A 23,975-nucleotide genomic window follows, 5' to 3' on the forward strand; every position below is an offset into this window, starting at 1 on the left:
GTCAGATTTGACAAACATTACAAATTAAAGTTCAAGACGTAACGTAATAAACCGACGATGCTACATTTTCCATATGAACAAAACTACGAATACGTGAACTCCATTTAGGATAATGAATCCATAGCCAAGGTTCGAGCTACGGTACTCCCTCATTAAGGAACAGAAGTGGTCACTAACAGGTCGAAAGCTCAGGCGCTATAGTGCAATGGCTGACTGCGCCAGGGACAATCTAATGGGAACTGTGTGAAGCGATGTGAGAGCTATACGCGGTATTAGTTCAAGATCCATCCACCCAGAGGGACAAAGTCTACAATCAAGATAGCTGATAGGTGAAAATTAATCTGAGGCCCCATAACACCAGTTGGGATCTCATCTCTATCAGGTATCTAAGTAGGTAAGGCGGGAATTAGAGTAATTACTTTGAATGGGCAATTGGGAATGACAACTACCAAGGCTGGGAGTCAAATAAGGCATCGTTCGTTTGTTTTTAGTATCATGTTCAGATGTTCAGATATATTTCTACTTATAGTGAGGCTATTTGTTATTTCATTACAATTTATAATCACCATGATCAATATCCTGGTATTCACATAATGTAGTGGGGCTTACCTGAGATATTTTTTTAACGTACGTTAAGATTATACGAGCCCTCAATTGCGACGGTGCAAAATCTGGTTAAAAATGTCTTAGGAACTTCTTCGAGATAAAATGAAGCAGAGATAAAACTACGTCTATGCGTACAGTCAAAAGGTGTGATCGAGGCGATTAAGATAGGAGATACATTGTTCATCTCTGCCCTTATGGTTCTTATGCCGCCCTGTAACATGAAGCGCATAAAGTGAATGCATAATACGAGGTCACGTGTTCATTATTTACCCAGCCAAATACCTTAATGGATTTCTATAAAATTTGGCACTGCAGTTGTATACAGCATATTATTCGGTGAATTTGATTGTTTTTTAATCGGCCCAGTTGTCTATAATGACTGCTTCATATTAAGTTCAGCTAGAACTGTAAAAGTTTCCTTAAAATCTATTATAACAAAATATAGGGAAGTGGCAGACATATAGATCCTTTAACTTTGATTTAAAAAGTTGTAATATGATGTTATATATAACGACATTAAATGTTATTTATACTCGTGTGAATTATACTCTTGGCTACCTTCGTGAGCAACAGAAGGGCCCATATGATGGTATATTGTAGATACTGTACTGTTAGCTCTTAGAAACATATTTATATTGAAAACAAATGAATATCGCATACAACATTCTGGGTATTCAATGCACAGGGCATATTTTTGTCTTGTTAGTGTTTTAGAACAGATTTTTCGCGATGAATGTCTTTATATCGAATATCATCGAGGTATTCATATCAATATTGCACCGATACTGTGTTACAGCACTCTTGCTGTCTAGCAACCACAAAGTTCACAATCGACCTCTGCTCTAAAATTAAAAACAATTTAACGTGGTTAGTGCAGAATCAATAGGACAACGTGTCAGCCTTAGAGGACTCGCCAAGCAGGCTACTCGGAAATATTCAGAACGAAGTATTAAAACCAGTTAATACAGTGGGGAGACCTGGGGTTGTCACAGTTTGTATCGCCATTTTAATGGTAACAATGAGAAATTAAGACAGGCATTTTTCAGGAACAATAGTTGTGAATTAAATAGGAGTAATTTATGGAATCTTCCGTAAAATAATGCCGACAAGTAGGCCTATATATATTTTAAATTATACAAAATATTTTATAAACACGATCAGTTTGGATAGATATGGTCGTGATGTAAATACGAAAGAAACAGACTATAAGCAGCAGAGATTAAAGTTCTATGATCCTTAGCTGGATGCACACGAGTGTACAAAAACAAACTATAAAATACGCTAGAAAATTTGTAGGACTTTGCGTTCTAACGGCGGTGAGTACAAAAACGGCTGGCTTCTGGGTTGTTCCGCCGTGTAGTCTAGTTGACATTTATCAATGTTTAAGATGTCCTTGCTGCCTCCATCATCAGGTCAACCTATAACCCAGAAGACAGCCATCTTCGCGAGAAACTTTAGTTGGTAAAAAAGCTAGACATTAATTATTACATAAACCCATACACATTTTAAGATAAATTGTACACCTATTAATATAAAAAGATTACGCAAGAATTAAATAATGTGAACAAAACTTATATGTGACCCACTTGACACCACGCCATTAAGATGTATGGGGGGGAGGACTGGAGATAAAGCCTCACGCAATTTTAATCTTACCACAATGTGGGTGACAGTCACTAGAATCACTCTGCAGGCCTTTACTAAGAGAAAAACGTGTTGTACTAGGGCAGAAGATGGCTACCCCAGCCAGGATTCTTAACTCGGTCGCGTTACTGGACGAGCTACCTCGACTCGCAAGAAGATCATAGAACGAGTAAGAATGCCAGTGTTCAATTTCAGACCTTCGTACAGAAGCACTTCCGGTAAGTGTAATTAATGGTACTGAGATAAGAGGTTCATGAAACGAATATTTAAAAAGCCGCTGTTATACGAGAGGTACCTCAACCTTTTGCATTATAAAACTGACATCACGTAGAGTTCGCATCAAAGCAAATTAAATTCTGACTTTATAGCCTGCATGGGATACCACACCTAGGCTAGGAAGTATCCTATTGGTAACTCAGGACACAAATTCCAGTAATAATACGCTGTTAAAAGCTCCACTTGGACACAGGAAAGCGGGAGAAAATTACACTATCCAGCGCATAGAGGATGGCAGATCTAATATAACGATATTACTATACTTTCAGTAACTTTTAAGTAACTGAGTCTCAATTTTAAAATTAAACTACCGTTACGAACAGTGCTTTCATGTGATTGCACTTAAAGGTTAAGAATTTCATTTACCGAAAACACGAGTGACGTCAGGATGTATAATACAGTCGTATCATGCCTTACGAACGTCTTGTATGGATCTAAATAAAATGAACAATCATTGCTACGCAGCTTCCTTATTAAACGACGATTATATTGGAAATTATAACGTTATATAACAGGCCACACACTTTTAAAAGGAGACAGCTCTAACATTACGTTTGTAATTTAAAATTGTCATAAGAATGCTGGATAACATTTTGTATAAACTTCATATGAATGGGATTCTGAGAAAACCAAGACAGTTTACTTTTATCACTTTTTTTTAAATTTTTACAACAGGTTTCTCCAAATCTATCGCATTTTTTCATTTCTTAAAATATAATGTAAACATTTGTAGTTAATAATACCATGATATAAATTTAATTACATAAAACTATGGAAAATATTTGAATAATACCAATTCGGACATTGGAGACAACAGTCATCAAGTTAAGGGCCCGATCTCAGGTATTAGAAATACATTCAGCTGGTAAAATAATTCTTTGTTGTTATGAAAATCTAAACTATCCTCACAGTTATCACGAACTCTCTCCATTTAATTTTATCCTTATCCATTTTACTCCCATAAATTAATTATACTTTACTAAGCAGTTCAAAAAAGCTAACATTTCAGAAACGGAGTGGTTAGGCCCACACTAAGCCGAAGGACCAAATCAAGTGACACATTCCAGTGAGGATATAATCTATAATAACGGAGAATTACAACCGGTCAGCTCTTTCCTTTATGCTCTATTTGTCACTATTTTATCAGGGTCTGGTTTGTTTATTCGACCTCAAGTGTTTCGGCAGGGTAATGAGGTCTGTCTCCAGGGGTATAGGGGCCACAAATTACAATTACACTCGAATAGTGAAGGTAGCGTGGTCTGTACGTGTACCTTATTGCAAGTTAATTCAGAATGGAATAACACACCCAGAAAATTTAACAGGGTGCTGCTCGCTTAGATTTGAAGCCGGGACATTCCGTTACAGAACGCTAAATTAATTTATGTTAACAGAATCCGATGCAACATTTAACGAACATTTGCAACATAAAGATATAACTAAGTTTACATGACACAAAGAAATTCTGCAGATAAAATTTCTAATATGTTATTATTATTATTCCATCTATTCACTATTTTACAGGGTATTTACTTCTGTGTACCTGAGACAAATTTTGCCCCTGACGTACATAGTGCAGCAGCTATTTCCGAAATACATTTTGTTTTTAATACGTGTTACATGTATTATATAGATATATTGTGAGACATGACTATATGTTATTAATATTGTGGATATTTTAAAAGAACAAACAAAACTGAGAGTTAAAAATGTGGGTACCTTCAGAGGAAGAAAGTTTCCAATATGGCAGTGACCATAATTTAATAAAATCCAAAAATTAAATAAGAGTGGAAATATAAACTGCTGGAAGACGAAGTACGAAAGGGATGAAAATGCTAAACGATTTAAAATAATAAAAAAAACAAATAAACAAGATGCCAGTATGTATTAAGGTGATATGTGCAAACCTCAGGATAAATGGTAAAGAACATTATTAACGGAAAATATATTACAAAATATATTAGAACTTTCAAATACGGAGACTGATCCTTCAGCTTCAGACGAAATCAAAATTGATTACAGGCTACATCTGAACAGAGACCGACTGACGCCTGTGGAAGATTTAAATACTTTTCTGGATTGGAAACGGAGTCGTCTACGTGTGTTGTGGTCTTTTGTCTCGAATTTCCTGCTAACAGATTTAGAACAGCGATAAAACCACTGGTCGTGATTCACGCATGTTGAAATAGATGTCTCAGGTGCAACAACTTCTGGAGTTTTGCGCCCACGGAGTGAACGCTTGTCGTAAATGACGCAAAGCGTTATACAACAGCCAGAAGGAAGGTTTAGCCTACAGTGACATTATACGTAGCAAACTGATCAGATTTTGAGCAACTTTCTTCAACTGATACACCGTCACTTGCGTACAATACAAAAATAAATCAAAGGCTCCTATAAGTCTGACTGGAAAGGACTGAACAATCAAACGGGAATTATGTTCTCTTTGAGAGAAGTCAACAGTTATGAAGCAGAGTAGTAAACAATTTATCACTGAAGTAAAAGTTCATCAATTGAATTTTGCGATCTGTCGCTGTCTTACGTCACTACTCGCTAACATCAATGAATGGCCAGGCAATTACGACATAATGGTCAGAGACTTCCACGCATTAACAATCTGGGGAGATAGAGGTTGAGTGGTCAGTTCCAGGCTCCAGCCACTTTATCCCGAGGAAAGAGATCCCGATATCCATTAAATATAAGGCTTATTGGGGAGAATACTCACAGAATGTACAAGCAGAATCGAATTGTAATTAGTTCTGCAATCACAATGGAACATAGAATCCGAAGATTAATCAAAAAGAAAGAAGAAAGAAGGAACTAAGAAAAGGAAAGATTACACGAAACAGTTACTCGTAAATACAAAACAAGGAAGTAATTTAGGCAGCAGACTAGGTTCCCTTAACCCCTTAACGCCGAGCGATAATTACATGTACCATCTGCTCTAGAAATCAGTAACGTTGCATTTTGTATTTATGGGTTTCGTATGATTCTCAGAATCAAATTATTTTTGTAATGTTAAAGTGGTGTTTTCTTTGCAGTACGGGCTAAATTATTAAATATTATTTAGACGTGCTTAGGCACATAAAAACTGCCTTCCCAACTTTAATGTAAAGATTCAGACCCAATCTGTATGACCCCACTCAAATTCTCTCCTTCCTACACTTCTCATCGCTTAGCGTCCTCCATTTCCGAAGGGCTTACCTTCTCTTCAACCTCCTTTACCAGAAGGACGATCGGGTGTCGCCTGAGAACCTTCATAACCGTAAATTTACGTTCATCTCATTCATTCGGCTTCAATGGTTCAGTTATAATGAGTACGTAATTGTTAATCTGAGAACCTCCTCCAACGCTATATTCTTCTTCAGAGTTCAAGGAATAAGCAGTCTTGTCAATTCCAACTGAGATATAATCTAAAACAGTGGTATTCAACCTTATTTTTGTTCGCGTACCCCCAGATATAATTTCTCTTCAACTTTGTACCCCCAAAGTTGTTGGTGTATAATTCAAGTTATACATAGTATATCATCTACATCTAAAATAAATTAAATAAATTACATTACTGATTATTCAGTGTTTATCATAAAATAATATATATTTTTTAAGTTTCACGTAACCCCTAAGATGTCTTCGCGTACCCCAGGTTGAATACCATTGATCTAAAATATGCAACCTCAAACAACGTGGTACGGCATCTTGGACAGAGGATCGGGATATTACCGCAAAGCCTTGCTTCAACATAACACCGTATTTCCTCGACTTGAAGACGCCATCATTCGTAAGATGCACCCTTGACTTAGTAAGGGGTTTTCAGGAAAATACGCTGTATCGATTCTTAGTCGCCATCAAATACAAGATGCACCTCGATATCAGAAATATTAAAGTGTGAAAACAGCGTGTCTTAAAATCGGGGAAATAGGTATTTAATCAAATTAGTGGATTCCATCATACGAGGTAGACAACCGATGTACTCAAAAGTAAAATGTATTATCATCAGGCCTATAGAAACACTACTATATATATATATATATATATATATATATATATATATATACATACACATATATATATATAATAGCATGCGTGTAGGACTTGATTTCCACCATAAATTTGTTTCACTGAAGCGAATACACTATATTATTTTCGAGCTATGCGGTGAACGTTTTACCCACCTCAGAATTCCCACAGTGCAGAAATACGAATGGATAAACTTTAAACTAAACAGTTCATGGTACGATGAATTAATTATACCTGAAGCGAATATTATTCTGCACTATGTTAAACGAAACTGAACGTATTAATTTCCTAAATGTGACTGGATCTTACGTAAGGGATATTTAATGTGGTACTGGGGTTGCTATGGTAAAATTACACATCAAAGGCAATTAGGTGTTGTCAGTTGTCATGGTTAAATGTAAAACAGAATTACCTCGCAGATTCTGGTATACAGAGAATCACGTAACACGAAACACATAATTCTACTGCTTCTCTTGAAGGAGACTGAGCTGCAGACTTGTTTCATTTTTAATTAAACAACTCAAAATATTTATTTCTATCATTCTGCGCTGATGTATCAATTAGCCTATGTTGTGTTGCGCTAATAAGAAACCATACGTCATGAACTGGGAGTTATGGAACGCAGAAAACTCTGTTTAAGATACTATTCTAAAATTCATTTGGAAAACCATAAAACATTAAACGTCAGCCATTTTCGACCGAAATGCAAATCGGGTACTTGAAGAAAGTGAGTGATTACTGCTGAGCTAAACCGACACATAATTCTTATTAAATCGCTGGATATCTGTCATAATGTACAACACGTTTTAATGATCAGCATATGTTACAATTTCATAATTGCTTCCTAGATCATTTAACGGCTGTTTCAACTTAGACGTAATATAAAGTCCAATGAGATAACACAATGCCTGCGAAGTATGGTTTCACCTGAAGAGACTGAAAAAGTTCTTAGAAAGTACAGCTGGAAACCCGACTGGGATTCGACTGCCCAATGAAGACATTAATCATACATACTGCTCGAAATTAAAGTTGTCTAAGTAAGATAACTGACGTTATCTTACATTAGTCGCGCGCAGAACACAAGACAGCCATTTTCATATTCCTCGCTGTAACCTCAAGTCTCACCAAATTAATCGCGGCTTCTCTGCCTCTAATATCAACAGTTGACAAAACGCAGTGATATAACAGAAGAAACAAACAAGTCAAACGTCTGCTATGAAACTTGGTACAATTCATTACGACGTTAACGTGGTTCTATTGTCAAGCAAGTTTCAACTTTGTATCGTGCACGGCGAGGCACAGCACAGTGCCACAAAGGCAATGCGACGCCAATTGCCAGCAGGAAGTCAGTCGCAATGGTATAGCACAGGAATTCCGAAGAGCCTTCCTTCAAGACCGAGTTACAACTTTGATGCTTACATTCTCCTGGTATTCCTTCACACTCGGTTTGTTTGGCACCGCTGGCTTTTATAAACTACTCCCACGTTAACCGGCAATATATCCACAGCACAGCTGTAAGGCTACATAAGAATGCTTCAATATGTCCATGAATATTACGGTGATAACAGTGATGATGTAATACAATGAAGTCTATAGTAGTGCTTACTGTTAAGCAGGTGATGGAAAGTATGAATAAAATAATGGCTCTGTTGCCGCTGGTAACGACAATAACAATAATAATAAAATTATCAAATAACAATAATCTGATATAATGTTCATACCTTATCCAAAGGTAAGTAAGCCGACATATATCAATCAATGCACTAACATAACGACTGAGCAAATGATGATTGATGATTTTACCATGATTTCTTCATCTTACTGTAACATGTCGGCGTGTCTCCACGAACCTGTGAGATAAAAGCTACAGGGCTATGTTAAAGCCACTACCAACATATAATCGTCAAATTTTGTGTGGTAACAAAATTTTTACAAAACGAAAGGTAATATTTTGTACAATATAGGAAAAACAATGGGTTCCTGTAAAGTCGAAATACAAGTATATATTCGTTCTATGAATATAACAAATAACAATATGTATGAAGATACTTTAGAATGTCTAAAAATTCTGACCTTAAGATTCGAATCGACATTTTTGAAAATTTTATAGAAAAACTCCATCCGCTAATTCTTTTTGTAATCAATTTTTTTTATTTTAATACGCAATCATTTAAGAGAAAAGGTGACAATGTAAATATTTGGGATTTGGAATTTGTTAATTATAGGTGTATGATACTGACATAGAAGAAAGAACATAACATTTGAATACGTGGAATCATTAATAAGAAACCCTGAAAATAAAAACAAAAAGGATATAAAAACTGAAATTTATAAAACTATGGTCACACCCACACTTTTTCACGATGGTAAGAACTGAATCACTAACAAGTAAACATCAGTAGGTTGCAAGCTTGCAGTATGATTTTTTTTAAGTAAGGTTAGAAAAAAACCTTAATGAAATATAATATAATTATAAATACTATCTAAAATGGAAATGTAACAGGATAATAAACACGGATAATAACATAATATATAACGCTGCAGTGAATCAAAAAACCAAGGTGCGAGTAAATTAAGAAAGCTGAAGAAATAGATGAATGTATCAGTGCAGTCAAGGCAGAAAATGCTACCTACAAATTCAAGTGCAGAAGAAGACGTTTCTTAAATAGCACGGTAATCTAAAATAACACGGAATTCCAAATACAATATTGTCATATTATAGATAGTATCTATTCGTAGCGCACCCTGCCAGAAATTCAGGAAACATAAAATATCTTCTTCTGTTTCACATTTAGCTTATTGAAATTCGGCATACATACTACAATTCACTGGTTCAAGTATCAAGTCTATTCCCAGACGGCTCGAAATCTATCTGCAACACACACGTACTTCAGATGCAGCGTGATGTAAAAACAGAGATAAGAAAAAGAGAGAAATACAAAATCTTCACTCCAAATGCAGCAGCTAGTCCAAATTTATCCACAACCCGCACTTGGAGTTGCCATAGTGTCGTTGAGACTCATAATTTCACCAAAAAGTAGGACATTTGTATGCTGGATGTAATATATATTTCCCGGTGGAAAGATAACAACAAAACACACTTTTTACGACATTTTAACCACTCGCAGCTCGATATGTAGGTACGTCCGAACCATTTATTTCAGAATTTTTTTACAACTGAACAACAAAAAAGCTGCTTTGCTGGTAGTCTACTGCTGGCAATGGCTTCAGCGTTCTCAGGTGAGAAAGAACGTGTTGCTCAGTCGTCACGTAGGCCAAGTTGCGAAAGATCGAAGACTCTTACAGCAATTTAATATTATCCATCACTACAGGCTGGATGGAGTCAAGTAGTAAGTTTACATACCGCGAGCATTCCGCCTAATCTTCATTATAATTTATGCATACAGCGCGTGTGTAAATAATGAGAACATTAATTTAGAAAGGTCTTGTTTTGCGAAGTTCATACAAGTTTTACTTTCTTCTACTTGCTAAAAGCATAAAATAATTGTTTTACATGTTGCATTGTACGGCGGGACAGGGTTGCATATTACCTGACATTAGCGTGTATTAAAGCAGAAAAAATTATTGTTATAAACTTTAAAAACATATATCGTAATTCCTTCTACAATCTAAAATAATAATGCTTATAGATGTGCATGTGTGGCTGTGTGCGTGGGCGTACAAAAATGTCCTGCACGAATTTATGACGTTTCCCCTCAACCAATATTATTTTGTGTGTATATGAAACAAGCGGAAATAAAATAGCAATAGGCCTACAGCATACATCCAGAAAACAAGAAAAAACTGGCTGGTACGTCATTAAAGAGAGATAAAGATGTACGGAGCAGGAAATTAGGATTTAAACAGCTGTCAGTTAAAATGCGTTGCACGAATGTAAACTGACTTGTAATATTCAGACCGCAATGAAAGAATAAAGACTACGTTTGGATTTCCCTGAGAACACGACATTTTTATGAAGATGACTCTCTTCTGGATTGTTACCGAGGTGTTAAAACATCGGCAAACTTATATCATATGACATGGTGCAACATCCCATAAGACCGACAGCCATCTTCATATTCCCAGCCTTGAGAACCTCAAATCTCACATTTTTAGATCAATCAATAGCGTTTATCTACAAAGCCTGTACAATGAAGTCCATAATCACTACGAAGAATACTATCTCAGTACGTACGCGCTCAAGCAAATATATCAAAAACACAACGCGGTAAAACTACTGGGCTGGCCATTATGAAACCCAGCAAAAGAAGACGTTTATCTAAATGGCTTCTGCTTAAAAAAGTTTCAAGGCTGAAGAACATCATTTCCGAGCCTTTAAAATTTTAAATAAACAATTAAAACCACGAACCTGCACGCTGCAACGACCAGGAAAATGCCGTTCCAGCTTTATTCATTTCAACAATGAAAAACGCGCACTTGATGTTGATTAAATATGTAAACCTCATTTATAGCCATGGGCGTGGAACGGACGCAAGGGATGTATAAAAACAAAGATTTTCTCTCAAGTAGATATAAAGAGTAAAACCAAATTTAATATTAGTACAGAGAAAGACAGGATTAAAGCCAATAATTCCAAGATTTCGTCACCACTTTCACAGAATACAACGTTGGAACCCATAGGCGCATTACCGTGTTAACATGAACCCGCCAACGGTCCGTAACCTAAGCCAGACGAATCCAATCCACACACAAAACCGATTTCCCTACGATTCATTCTAATATTATAACCCTATCTACGCTTAGGTCTTCCGCGTGGTTTCTTCCCTTCAGGCTTTCCAACACACTTCTTTTCTCCCCATGAGCGGTGCTTCTGGTGACGTCGTCCAACTATGGCGCTCCTGATTATGCAATCTTCTTGAGCCTCCTGTAACTTCATACTTCTTCGGTACAAGCACCCTTATCAAAAACACACTCACTCGATCTGCTACGTTCCTCTCTTAGCGTGTGAGACCACATTTCACATCCATACAAAAAATGTATAAAATTATTTCTGCGTGTTTTAAGTTATACATTTTTGACACCAGATGGGAAGTCAAAAGTTTCTGAACTGCATGGTAGCAGTATTTGCCGAAATGTTAGTGGTATATCTGTACACCACGCCCTGTCTTATGAGCCATGGGTCTATAAAATGAAACCCCAGAAGAGATTTTAAATACGTCTTCCTGTTCATGGTAAATATCCATTTCTGGCCCACTTGTTCAAAGTATCAGGGAGAAGGCATTTAAAACAATCCCATGAAAGCTGAATACCAGGCTGAAAAGCGGCTAAGATCAGTCGTTCCCCTTTCCCTCCTCTTTCTCGGGAAGTTGAATGTGGGAGCAAATACGCCTCGTCGTCTAGTGTTCGGTAACGGATGGCGCCAACTCCGCCCCTGTGGGCTACTCAACGATACCAAATTTTAAAATTATAAACGTTTGACAATATCGGTCTTAGTTCTCGAGAAACACAGACAGTGCTTCAAAAATCTTCCCGTCTGGTTAAATATCTCCAACAAAGATGGCTGTCTTCTGGGTTGTAGCGTCGTGTAGTTTGGTAGACGTTCATCGACGTTTTAGAGGTCTTTGCTGCCTCCATTATCAGGGGGCTGAAGACAGTCATCTTCAGACTCAATGCCGTGAAAACCACAAATCCTATCTCATACTAAGTTTAAAATTTTCTGGTGATAGTTTTAAAAATAAGTAGCCTGGATAAGCAAGTCGGAAGGTGAAACTGACTTAAGGATAAAAAATACGAGGTGTAAGTTGTATAAGTTAGTACAACTGACATGATAAATAATATAAGTGTAAATGCATATGTAAATACGTAGGCTTACGTTCATACTGTATCTACATAAATACGTAAGTATTGTGCATGCATAGGTATATAAATATGTAACATATACACGTCTTCATACAGTGCTGTACGTCACCGGTACAATTAAACTGTTTTTAGGACTTATAATTCGGGGGACTCTTAAAAACACTTTCAAACCACATTTAGTTCGAGTAACACTAAGACTAAAATTATACAAAAAGTTAGCTGTTACAACCTTAGTTTATGGTAGTGAAAAGGGGTAAAGAGATGAGGCAAAAATAGACTATAATCATTGGAGTTTATATTTTTACGACAAACGCAGAATTAAATCTCATCCTCAAAAGGGATCAGAAATTGAAAAAATGTATTCATTGGAAGAATAACGTTATTGAACAGAACACGTTCATCCACTGAAAGACCAAAGAAAGATTTCAACGGGGGCTCCATTATAAACACCACTGCCGACGTAAATGTTGAGACTGAAATGGATCAAGCTAATAGTCTAACTCTGTGAGTGGATGATGATAATGATCGAGTTTTACACGGTAACATGATCCTAAATACTGATCATTACAGTCAGAAGCTTGTAGGAACAACCTAACATCTTACGAACACAAGTGTTGATACAGGCCCTGTCTTCAATCGGAACCCTTGCATTCGAACCCGTATATCATTTTAAGAAAGTTAAAAGTCAATAAACATCGCACGAGAATCATTTAGTACGTTACGTGTACGAGACAGTTAAAGTTTCTGTCATCGTCACTGAGAATTACTCACCGAGTTAATGGCCGTCATCTCCTTGGCCCGGGTTGGTTCGGAATCCGCTAGCCCGCTATCACTCTGTAACAAAAGAAACAGAATGTCAAATTGTGCAATAAAATATGCCTTATTTAATCAGACCAGTTGGCGGCGAAACAGCACAGCCGTAGATCTTGACCATCAAGTAGAGACAGCACGTAGTTGCTAACAACAAGACGCAATGCTAAAGAGACACGTGGTCTGGGCTCACAAAGGTAAAACCTATTACTGATAGTGAGGGGAATAAGACTCCAACATATACACCCCACAGAATTAAAAAAAAACTGCTAGCTCTGCATTGCATGGTGGGTACACACATTAGACAGCACAGCGAAAAACACACTCCATTTAATAAGCCACAAATATGATGAATCTCAACTTTTCCTACGCTGAAGCTCGTCTTATTAATAGTTAAGAATTAAGCCGTACCTCAAAGAAAACATAACTTATCCATTCCAAATATCAATTAGTTTATATCAAATCTGAAAGTTCGTGACGAAGGTGAGTTATTTGAATAAAAGTTTCCTTGGATATTTTCCATCGTCTAACAAATAATAAAATAAAAAACGACGTTTAGGAGATGAGGCTCTATCTCCGTCTTCAGGTACCTACTCTGTTGGGCCCAATAGATAGAGTTAATAGAGTGGTGGTTTTGGGTCCGGAGATAGCTAATAGCTCTATCTATTGGACCCAACAGAGTAGGTACCTGAAGACGGAGATAGAGCCCCATCTCCGAAACGTCGTTTTATATTTTATTATTTCTTAGACGACGGAAAATATCCAAGGAAATTTGTATTCAAATTAATTAGTTTATGCTGTTTGAAGAAATAATCGCTGTTCATTCTACAAATCAAACGAAACCCATTAGCAAAATATGAACAATTCTGATTGTTAATGCAGATGGTATACATCATTACTAGTGGGATTTAAAGGGTTAATATTCTCGTACTATTTTCGTCTCGATCTTGCAATCCATCGCTTTCCATGCTACTTTACTAAAAGCATTAGGTATGCATTTCTTGTATCCCATATTATAATCCCACTCCATCGAAAAGCTCTTCAGTTCATTATCAAAATGTTACTGAGCGGTAAAGTCCCCGTTCAGTAATGTCCTGAACTACGTACTTGATTTTACTTGTTGTTAGTTTGTAACCATACAAAATAACCAACAAAATTACCATTTATATACGTTTATCTGCAGTGCCTTCCAAAATAAACGAGTTGTTATTCAGTACTCCGCATCAGTGTGAAACGAAAATAAACCCATTAGGTGGTTCAAACACAAAATTCAAGTCCTTAAGGAATACGTTTATAACATAATATAGCACCGTTGGAGCGTCTGACCTGATTTAAAGTCCTCGCTATTCAACGTTGATGACTCATCCTCACCTTCTTAAACAGTTGGAACTTTTTACGGAAGACGAAGGGGCCTGTTTTCGACCTTTTCTCTTCTTTCCCCATTAACCCCCCCCCCCCCCTTTTCGTTTCCGCCAGACTAAAGATTCATGAGCGGTTGGGGCGTAGCGCCGGTAAGTAACATCCGAGCGCAGCGCCCCGACGCCAGGAACCGAAAATGCAGGAACAAGAAACTTTCGCGAACTTGCAAAAGTCTTGGCACACAAAACACAGCAAGAGTTTGGGTGCAGTAAAGGCCTTCAGAAACTCGCTGATAATGTGTACGACAGAAACAAATATTTTCAAAGGATAAAGAATGTTTACAAGAAAGATGACAAAAGCATAAATATGTCCTCAAAGGTATAACTATGCAGGAATGCGTCATGTATTATGCAAGTTCCTTCACAAATTGTTGGCCTAGAGAATTACAAAAAAGGTAATTACATAAATGCCTCGGTGTCTGATTATAATGGGACAGCCCAAAGGTATCTAGCGAGATATTTCAAACCACTTTGAGGTTCTTGTGCTAATGTCAAAGATTACGACATCGTAAAATTATATTATTTATTGTTTTTTCTGGTTTGCAAGATTAGCCTTGATTTGCAGATATAAATCGGTTATATGCTGCGTACACATAACGTTCTTGGATCATACGAACAATTATCTCTACGTTAAAATTAATTATATGTTACTGAAACACACAAGTCTTGCAATCTAAGGGACACCGACAACTTCTCCACCAACAAACCCTTTAGCAACCCCCTAGAAGAAAAATGGGTTACATTTCTAGCAATAAATTTTAACATTCGCGCACTGAACCAACATTAATTTCTCTACATTTACACAAAGCGAGCAGTAATAATATACAGCATATTTAGGAATTTTCTACTCCACAAATTTCAGAATTTACTACATTTATATAACGAATTTTGTGTGAATAAAATCAAGGTAATTTTAGGGAAATGGTCTCGAAGGAAAATTCCATCTTATAAGCCGACCTTTACCTGTGAGTGACAAATGTCAGAAAACATGATTACTGTAACGTTTGTCCACCATAAAGTTAAACCCTTGCATATATTTTATCTTATGTATATTTTAATATTTCATATTTGATAGCCAATATAAATGTGGATAAACATTACAGTAAGAATACGTGCTGACATAGGTCAAGAACAAACAATGGTCTGACATAAAAATGCCGAAACATGTAATCCATGACACTTCAGTATCACACTGGATATTTAAAAATATTAAGAACTGTATTTGACAGACAATAATATACCTCAATAATCAAGTGAGAACAATTAATTATAAATACACGTTTTGGACACGCAATTTTGCCTTATGTATTTCTCAACATTCCAGTAATGCAGTGCGAACAAGAGGTGAATGTTGTTTATATTTTTACACATGAAACAGCATGATGACAGATTTGGAAAGTTTCTTGCTACGAATAATGTTTCCACTTGTTCCATTTTTTTCTACTGTGTTTAAAGTCTACTTTCCTCGCTTAGAAATCATAAAGACCAGCTCTGTTTTCAGCACTTCGCCATTCGCCATCTGGAAGTATATTTTCGTATGTATCTCTGTCTTGTATTTCCATCCTGTATACATAAAGCATTCTCTTCTCATCCGTTCTCTTTCCGGTCTATACACTCAGTCATCATCTCTGCTTTGTAGAGATCTTTACCTCATAGAGCACATTTTGCGTTATAATACATAATAACATTAATTCGCAGGTTCTGCAAATATGAGCCGTTAAACAATTAGTGTAATCATAAATGAATGATTATATAACACGGCTTTCACAATTAACCTGATCGATACCGACACGGCTACTGTTTTATGACTTTAAAGACAAATCAATTACACAGTATACTCGCGACAGTCAACGCATTAAGAGACCGTACCGGAACTGAATGAAACGTATGCCATATTTTATCTATTTCTAAATTAATATCAGCAATATATAAAATCATGCATACAAACAAAAGTGTTCACACATTAAATAAATATTTGTGCCAAACTCGTTATTTAATGTGTACAGTTTTTTTTGTATGCATGGTTTTATATATCAATACATTGCACGGTATGCGCGGTTTTAATTCCAGGAACTTCGGTAAGAACGACATGTCAGATAGTTCTAGACAATGAACACTCGGTGCTCTTTTTTCGACTGTTGAAAGACATTGACTGGCGCCATCAGGTTACAACAGGAGTAACCGGTTCTTGTATTTTGTCAGCGGAATTGTGTTTATTAATCTAATTAACTGAACTGAATCATCAATACATATTTTAATATCGGTAACGTGATTTTTAATCACTCTGTAGGTACATCGCAGGCGTAATCTGTAGCTTAGACCGGGCAGAGTATTAAAGAACGGCCGAATCTAAATTCGTAAACTTCAAATATCTGTGTAATTCGAGTATCCTATTGCTGGCATCTCGTTAGAAATACAAAATTAATTTTTATCGCCATACAAATCAAGCTGTTCAGTTTATTGACATACCTAAATATTCCTATGAGCTACATGTTTCGGACTGGTTGGGTCATCTGGGATATGCGTAACATATAAGCAGTATTATAGTCACACGTATTATATTTAATATGCGTATGGTAAGATATACACTCGAACAAGGAGTCCTACCAACTGTCTGTAGGTCAGAGCCAACGAAATGTTGTGACCCGCAGATGCTCAGGCACTGAAGAACGGGTCGCCTAGGTATCGTACGATAAGGTGTTAGAAACTGCAATTCTGCATTGATGCTAAATAGTTCCTGCGGTTGATAAAGCGCCCATCCACACATATAATCCTGAATGCGCACGGAACGGTTTCCAAAGCGGAAGTCAGTCATACCTTGCATTCAAGTGTCAGCAGAGCGCGGTGTCAGAACATACCAAACGACGTAACAGGTGATAAGATTCATCCCATTGTTAAGAACGAGACACATCAAAATACAATAGTCGGTCTTCTTACCCCTGCCTACATGGGCCATTCATTTTCCTATCGTTCAGTACAGGATATTTCTTTAGCAGGGGCAAATCGGCCGCAACACATAACTGATTTCTCATCTCCATATTGTTCCAAAATTTAGCTTTAAGTCCTTATATCACGTCCGCCTCCATCGTATGATGGTTAGGTATAAGAGTAATTTTGCCTTCTGGTTTCTCTATACATGCCTGAGTTAAACGAAAAGGGGTCGTGTCTAAATGTAGTCTGGTAGAAGAATGATAACTGAGGCAGTATGGACCTCTGAAACGTCGGCAAACTTGTACCAGACTACACCGCGCAACAACCCAGAAGACAGCCATCTTCAGACTCACTTCAAATCCTATAGGATCGTATCTAGCTCACGTAATATTTCATAATGCACAAAACCGTCTTAAGACGTGAACTTCGTATAACGATAGGTGTAATAAAGTAGTCTAACATTCATTAACAGTAAACTTTCTCAGATATATGCGCCAACGTCATTACATGCAGGCAGCCAATCAAAACATCAATGTTTACACGCCCTGCCCTTTAAAGTGTTTATTGTTCCGGTTTAACGCTTCAACGGAGAGACCTGCAGAGCGGAGAGATTAAACGCTCTATACCGCAGTTTACATTCAGAGGGTCTGGAGTTCAACTCCAAGTTAGGCATCCTGCCTCAGGCTTCTCGTCGTATTCCTGTGTGTCAGAATGGCATAGCATTAACTCGGAGGATGAAAAACATTTTCACTCGGCGGCTGGACGGGATCATTCGGAAGTAACCGCAAACCTAAAACTCTCCCAAGAAAGATTTTGTGGTTTGCAGGTCTCCATGGGTTCGGGGCTTACCCTTGGTCTTCGGCCCGAAGACTGGGCTTGCGCCTGGTAGCACAGATAGTGTTCGAGTCGAGGACGACTTCTGACGTCAGAAATCACAAGTTACATGGAGCATTTCGGTCCATTCCATTCTCGCAAAGAAAAGGTATTCGTAGTCGCGACATCTCATACCCATAACACAGTCGGGCTTCAGAAAAAAATTTCGCTGTCTTGATTTTCTAGGGGATTTTCGTATTGTCCCCTCCAAGAAACAGTTTGAGATAACATCTTACAAACTTAGCATCGATATCTTTGTACCATTCCTCAAATGCCAATATAACCTCAGATGGTCTTGAGTGTCGTTAAATAATTAATTTACTGGCGTTTATGCATTAAAAGAAATACGAAATATTTTTTTCAATATTCAGGGCAGATTGTAAATATACTGGGCTTAATTCTAACTGGAATAAAAGGAATCGGGCTTACCTGGGGGTATGGGTAAAATATTTTAAGATAAAATTAGGATTCGGGCTAAGTCGGGCCAATTGGTCATCGGGCTGGGCCAGGAAAATTCTAAAAGTTCCGAATGTGCATACCTCCACTGTCGTTAACAAACGGTTAAAGCACTGACTAAACACATTCTATAGAGACACCAAAATACAATAATATAGCACGTGGAAATCAATGACAAAGTGCCTGAAACGAGCTGTTTCAACCAATAAGATTAAGGGGTCTAAGAGAATATGAACGACTGGTATAAAACAATAATAAGAAAATAGAAGCTCTAAGAATGAGGACTGGCAAAACAGAGAGAAATGAAGGTGTGCAAGCGAGAGACGGTGTCAGATAAATATAACTCGCACACAGGACCAACAACTTAAAAAAAGTTTCTTCTGAACATCATTCATTTCTTCCATTAGTGCCGTACGAGAATGCGAAACGTTGAGGCAAATTAACCATGACGCCTATTCTGAATATTTATAGTATCAGTAACGCAGAAGAACTGGTTCAATTACACCACAAGTCCATTATGTATACTCTATCTTCGAGGCTGTGTTTGGATTATGCTGAGACACGGATGACAGAATGACAAGAGTTTTCGGTTAAAGTCCCAAAATTCAAAACATAAAATAAATTTACAATGTTCTACGTTTAGCCACATATTTAACAGATCGTCCGATTTAAAAATTTATAACTCCTAAATATAGCAACTACAGCAGCCATGTCGGTTTATTAGTGGCGACACAACGCACAATATTTTTCCGTCTTCCAAGATAGTCTGACGAGTCACAAAGGGGACATGTGTCAAAATCACTGAACAAGGATTTCTGTAAACGAGATCCAAGCAATATGACCGCATCACGCATATCATAAACGCAAGTCGGAAGGCACATCTGCATCCTATTCACGAGGCCTTTGGGTCGATTGTCCTCCGGAAAAATTCAACATTGGATGTGTCTTCCCATAGTCCCTTCAGGGAAATGTTGGGGGACACAGAACACGAGAACTTCATTTAAAATAAATGCAAATACATTATTCATGACCATTTGCATGTTATGTAATAATAACCCATTAAAATGAGAAAATGTGAAATTATGAGTTCGCGCAACTAAGTTTATGTCCAATGGAAACAATGCAAATGAACTGATTTTCCGTACGTTCCGTTGGGTCGATCCAGATGTGTCTACCTCACTCTTGTCTATTCTCAGCATCCTGGCATCACGATGGGCGTGTTTTGTTCTTTCTTGCCAAACATCTCATCGGTCCATTTTTCCATGTCTTCTATCTGCTATGGACCTTGACCGCCTGTCAGTTCGAGACACTGAGTAACATCTGAATCAGGGGAGTCCACTTTCTAACCAGAATCAAGTGCACTGTCGGGTTGGAGCAAAGGGGCAATTGTGTTTTTCATAAGAAGCAAATCCATTAAGTTCCCCAAATACAACCAAAGCCATTATACTGGTACCAATAACATAAACAATTATTCAATAATATATCAATCATTATCAGACTTAAGGACTAATCTTAACGGCTTGTTTAATTCTAGTTAAATTTCTCTTTGGTCAAGAAACACTGTACAGGTCTTTCATCGTCTCCTCTTCTTCTTCGATAATAATATTCAAAACTCTATTTTGGAGAACATTTTCTTTATTAATTTTCGCATTCCCTCAACAATCATTTTACAGTTTAAAATTTTTCCTGTATTTATTTGTTAGTACTTTCTAATATCTTTCATCTTGGAGTGTAACTCCTGCTAAATATATCCGACAACAAGTTATATCACTTCCAGCCACTCTCCAAACTCCTGTTGCGTATAATAACAACGGGATTTACTGACAAATTACCTCAGAGAAGGTAAAATTAAAAGAGTAATTAGTTACATTCGAAGTTTCTTTTAACTGGTATGTACGGCCTACATACCATCTTATAAAAGGTGAGTAGTTCAAGATATGATAAGCCTATTATTAGTCTGAAAACACTAAAAACAACTAAACTACACGAGGACAGCTAGTAACGACTCAGACTCAAACCAAGCACCTCACGAATTCATGTCTTCCGCTACTGGAATCTGCTCGGTAGTAGAAACATAAATTCTTGGAGATCACTGTTGTGTAATTTTCTCTATTTCCTAGTTCGTAAATTCAGTTGTAGTCCAAATACCCTCTGAGTTATATGTTTTCAAATAAACCTGCCCTATGTCTCTCCTCAGAGTAAGAGATATTTCCGTCACGATAAATTAAAACACATTTTTACTCCTAGACCAGCAAAATGCCTGGTCTGAGATGAAGACCCTGATTTAGGGCGGAGGGCATGAAAATATTTTGCTTAGTCAGGGCTATCACACACCTTACGCAGAGGTAATATATGGCTAAGAAGCAATGGTAAGATGATGATTATCACAGGGAAACAGAAGAAACCGAAAAAGGGGCCAGCTCCAATGCAACTCCGTCCATTACGATTACTTCAAGGTATCCGGTATTGAAGCTGGGTCTCAACGGTGATAAGCGATCGGCTTGCCGCCTCAGCTGTGGCATAGCCCCAATGTCACGACAAGACTTCAAAAAACTACGTAACCGACAGGCGTTCTTAGTTATTGTAACGTGTTGAAAATCAGTTCGTCTCCAGATAATTTATTCAAATCCGTCAAACGTTATTTCAGTTTTGAGAAACAACACACAGTCATATTCTTCTTCATACAGTTATATATTAATAAATCACAGTCTGTCTTGAATACATACCCAAAATATAAATTTCACTTCTTAAAAGTAAGAACTGTCCTCTTTTCAAGTAGGAGCGTAACATGTTTTCGTTTAGGGAAATTTCCTGAGGGTCGCATGCGGCCTGTCATCCAAAAGTTGGTCACTCATTACTCTAGTGCAGACACACCGACCAGTCACACATAGTTACTTTAATTTGGTTTTACAAAGCCGTTGTACGAACCAGTGTTGAGAATGTATAACACAAAAATAGAGACAGATGTCAAGTCAGAAATATTTAAATGAAACACTCTTGTGTAAGAAGTGACTACAGAAAAACTATCATTCAAATGTAGGTCATTCGTTCTAGAACATTCCTCTAATAATAGTTTGGCTTGTCGTTTCGATTACACGTCGAAACTAAGAATAATATGTTAAACTCAACAAAACATTAATCTAAGAACGCCTTCTGGGCACACCCTGCTGTCCGTTCGTTACGTACTTAACCTCAGCATTAAATCGCTTCATCCCTTCGTCCGACCACGTCTGATTTCTTCTGTTTTTGAACTTTCGTAATATTTTCAGAAACTGTTGATGTGCAAAGGACCTTACAACACTATATAAAATTTAAATGTCGCGTATAGGTACTATGACTAGAAGTTTCCTTAAAACGTTTAGTTGTACTGTGCATTAAAAGATGAATTTACCAGCCAAGATTCCGGGTTATATACGAAGTCCCTGATTTGGGACGAAGAGCATAACATTCAGGTCGCACATCTTGTGGAGTGGAGACAGATAAGTACGGAACAATAGTAGAATGAAGAATTCGTTCAAGGCAGGCCTCTTGGACAATCAACTGAAAGAGACCCATAAAAGACAATTGGGCCTAAATTTCGAGTGCATTTATTGTGTTTCCTGCTGATGCAGAAACATATATGTTGAACAAAATGGCAGAACCATCGAAGCCAGTCGTGATACACATGAGATATACGCCTGGGTTACTCAAAGACGTTTTCTGTGGCGGATTACAAATTTGAAACAGAAAACATCAATTTCAGCAACTCCTCCATCCTAAAAAAGACAACCGAATGTGTGTACTGCGTAATAAAAGGCTATCGAGATCGAATTTGACCTCTACCCCTCAAAAAACTTTACCAGGGCCATGTGCTTCACTCTCAGTCGGTCCCGCTACCGGGTGACTAACATGATCAAGCAACACGCAGCCACACCAATATGGAGACAAGGCCAAGCGAAGCAAACACATGACTCCGCCCACTATCCCCCTATTGGCTCGCGCTCAGATACGAATAAGGACTCCTGGAATATATATAATGACATACCGTCCCCAAAAGACGGCCAAGTCGGCACAACGAGTGGTTAGACTACTCGGCTACCCTGACTGAGGTTTTCCGTGCTTTTCCTCAGTTGTAAGGCGAATGCCAGGGTATAACTTAATAGGGGCACGGCCCGCCACCCCCACCCCGATCACGGAGGCCATCAGCTGAAGTGATCTTCCCCCCATGTCAAAGAGGCCTTCAGCCGAAACGGCCCCTCCCTCTCTGGGTTCAAACCCCGGAGATCCAACCAACCAAATTCCTTTGGACAACTTGCCTGACGGGATGACCTCCCATCAGCAGCAACGGATCCCAGTTTGAATGGTCGAGGCTCCCGCCACGACGTAACCCTGTTAGCGATAGCAAAATTTCCGTTTCTTATATTAAGACTGTTTACCATTTCCAGCAATGCGCCTTGTGCGCAGGAATGGTTTCACCTAGGTAGGGACGATGCTTGCGCTTGCGCAGGCCTCCGCCCTCAGTTAGCTTTTTGGTTGGTTGGTTTAACAACAGACCCTAGTTTGAATGGTCGGGGCTCCCGCCATGAAGGAACCCCGTTAGCGTTAGCAAAATTCCCGTTTCAATTTTAAGGCTCTGTTCACCATTTCCAGCAATGCGTTTCGTACGCAGGATTGGTGTTACCTAGGAAGGGACGATGTCTGGCGCTTGCGCAGGACTCCGCCCTTAGTTAGCTTTTTGGTTGGTTGGTTGTCAAAGAGATGCCACATAACGACGCACTGTAACAGTCAGACCCTTGACTTAAAATATGTTCATGAGTCCCGACAGCGATTCGACACTAAGACCGACTGGCCGTCAGTTGTAACGGGAATCGGGCTTTGATATAGAGTTATACATCCTCAATGATGGGGAACAGATCTTTCCTGAAAAGTCGTTCATTCGGTCATTTTTAACCAACGCTACAAGATATTTACATTCAACGTGAATACTCGGCAGCACAAAATTATAGACTTTCAAAATAACTCAACCTATTACCAAAACAGGAAGATGCTGCATGCTGTGGATCAAGACAGGTGGAAAAATTACCATAAAATTATAAAGCTACAGAGCGGATGGCAGGAGGAAGACAAAGGAAATGATAATGAGATTCTGTG

At 37.9% G+C, this 23,975-nt stretch overlaps 1 protein-coding gene across 12 annotated transcripts in view; it reads right to left on the reverse strand.

Moving 5' to 3' along the window:
* Positions 1–23,975, reverse strand: part of LOC110830769 (uncharacterized) — a 1,002,197-nt gene that overhangs the window by 342,159 nt on the left and 636,063 nt on the right. For 11 of the 12 annotated variants that reach the window (XM_087348624.1, XM_087348625.1, XM_087348627.1 and 8 more), the window contains one exon: positions 13,129–13,191. In XM_087348624.1, coding sequence (XP_087204750.1) covers positions 13,129–13,191 — 63 coding nt within the window. Of the gene's footprint in view, positions 1–13,128; positions 13,192–19,990; positions 20,137–23,975 lie in introns of those variants that run through there. The other variant, XM_087348623.1, reaches the window with a different exon arrangement.

Source organism: Zootermopsis nevadensis, unplaced genomic scaffold (assembly GCF_977971745.1).
Source record: "Zootermopsis nevadensis isolate Lab colony 2312 unplaced genomic scaffold, Znev_1.0 Znev_ptg000013l, whole genome shotgun sequence".
In the NCBI taxonomy this organism is placed as follows: domain Eukaryota; kingdom Metazoa; phylum Arthropoda; class Insecta; order Blattodea; family Termopsidae; genus Zootermopsis; species Zootermopsis nevadensis.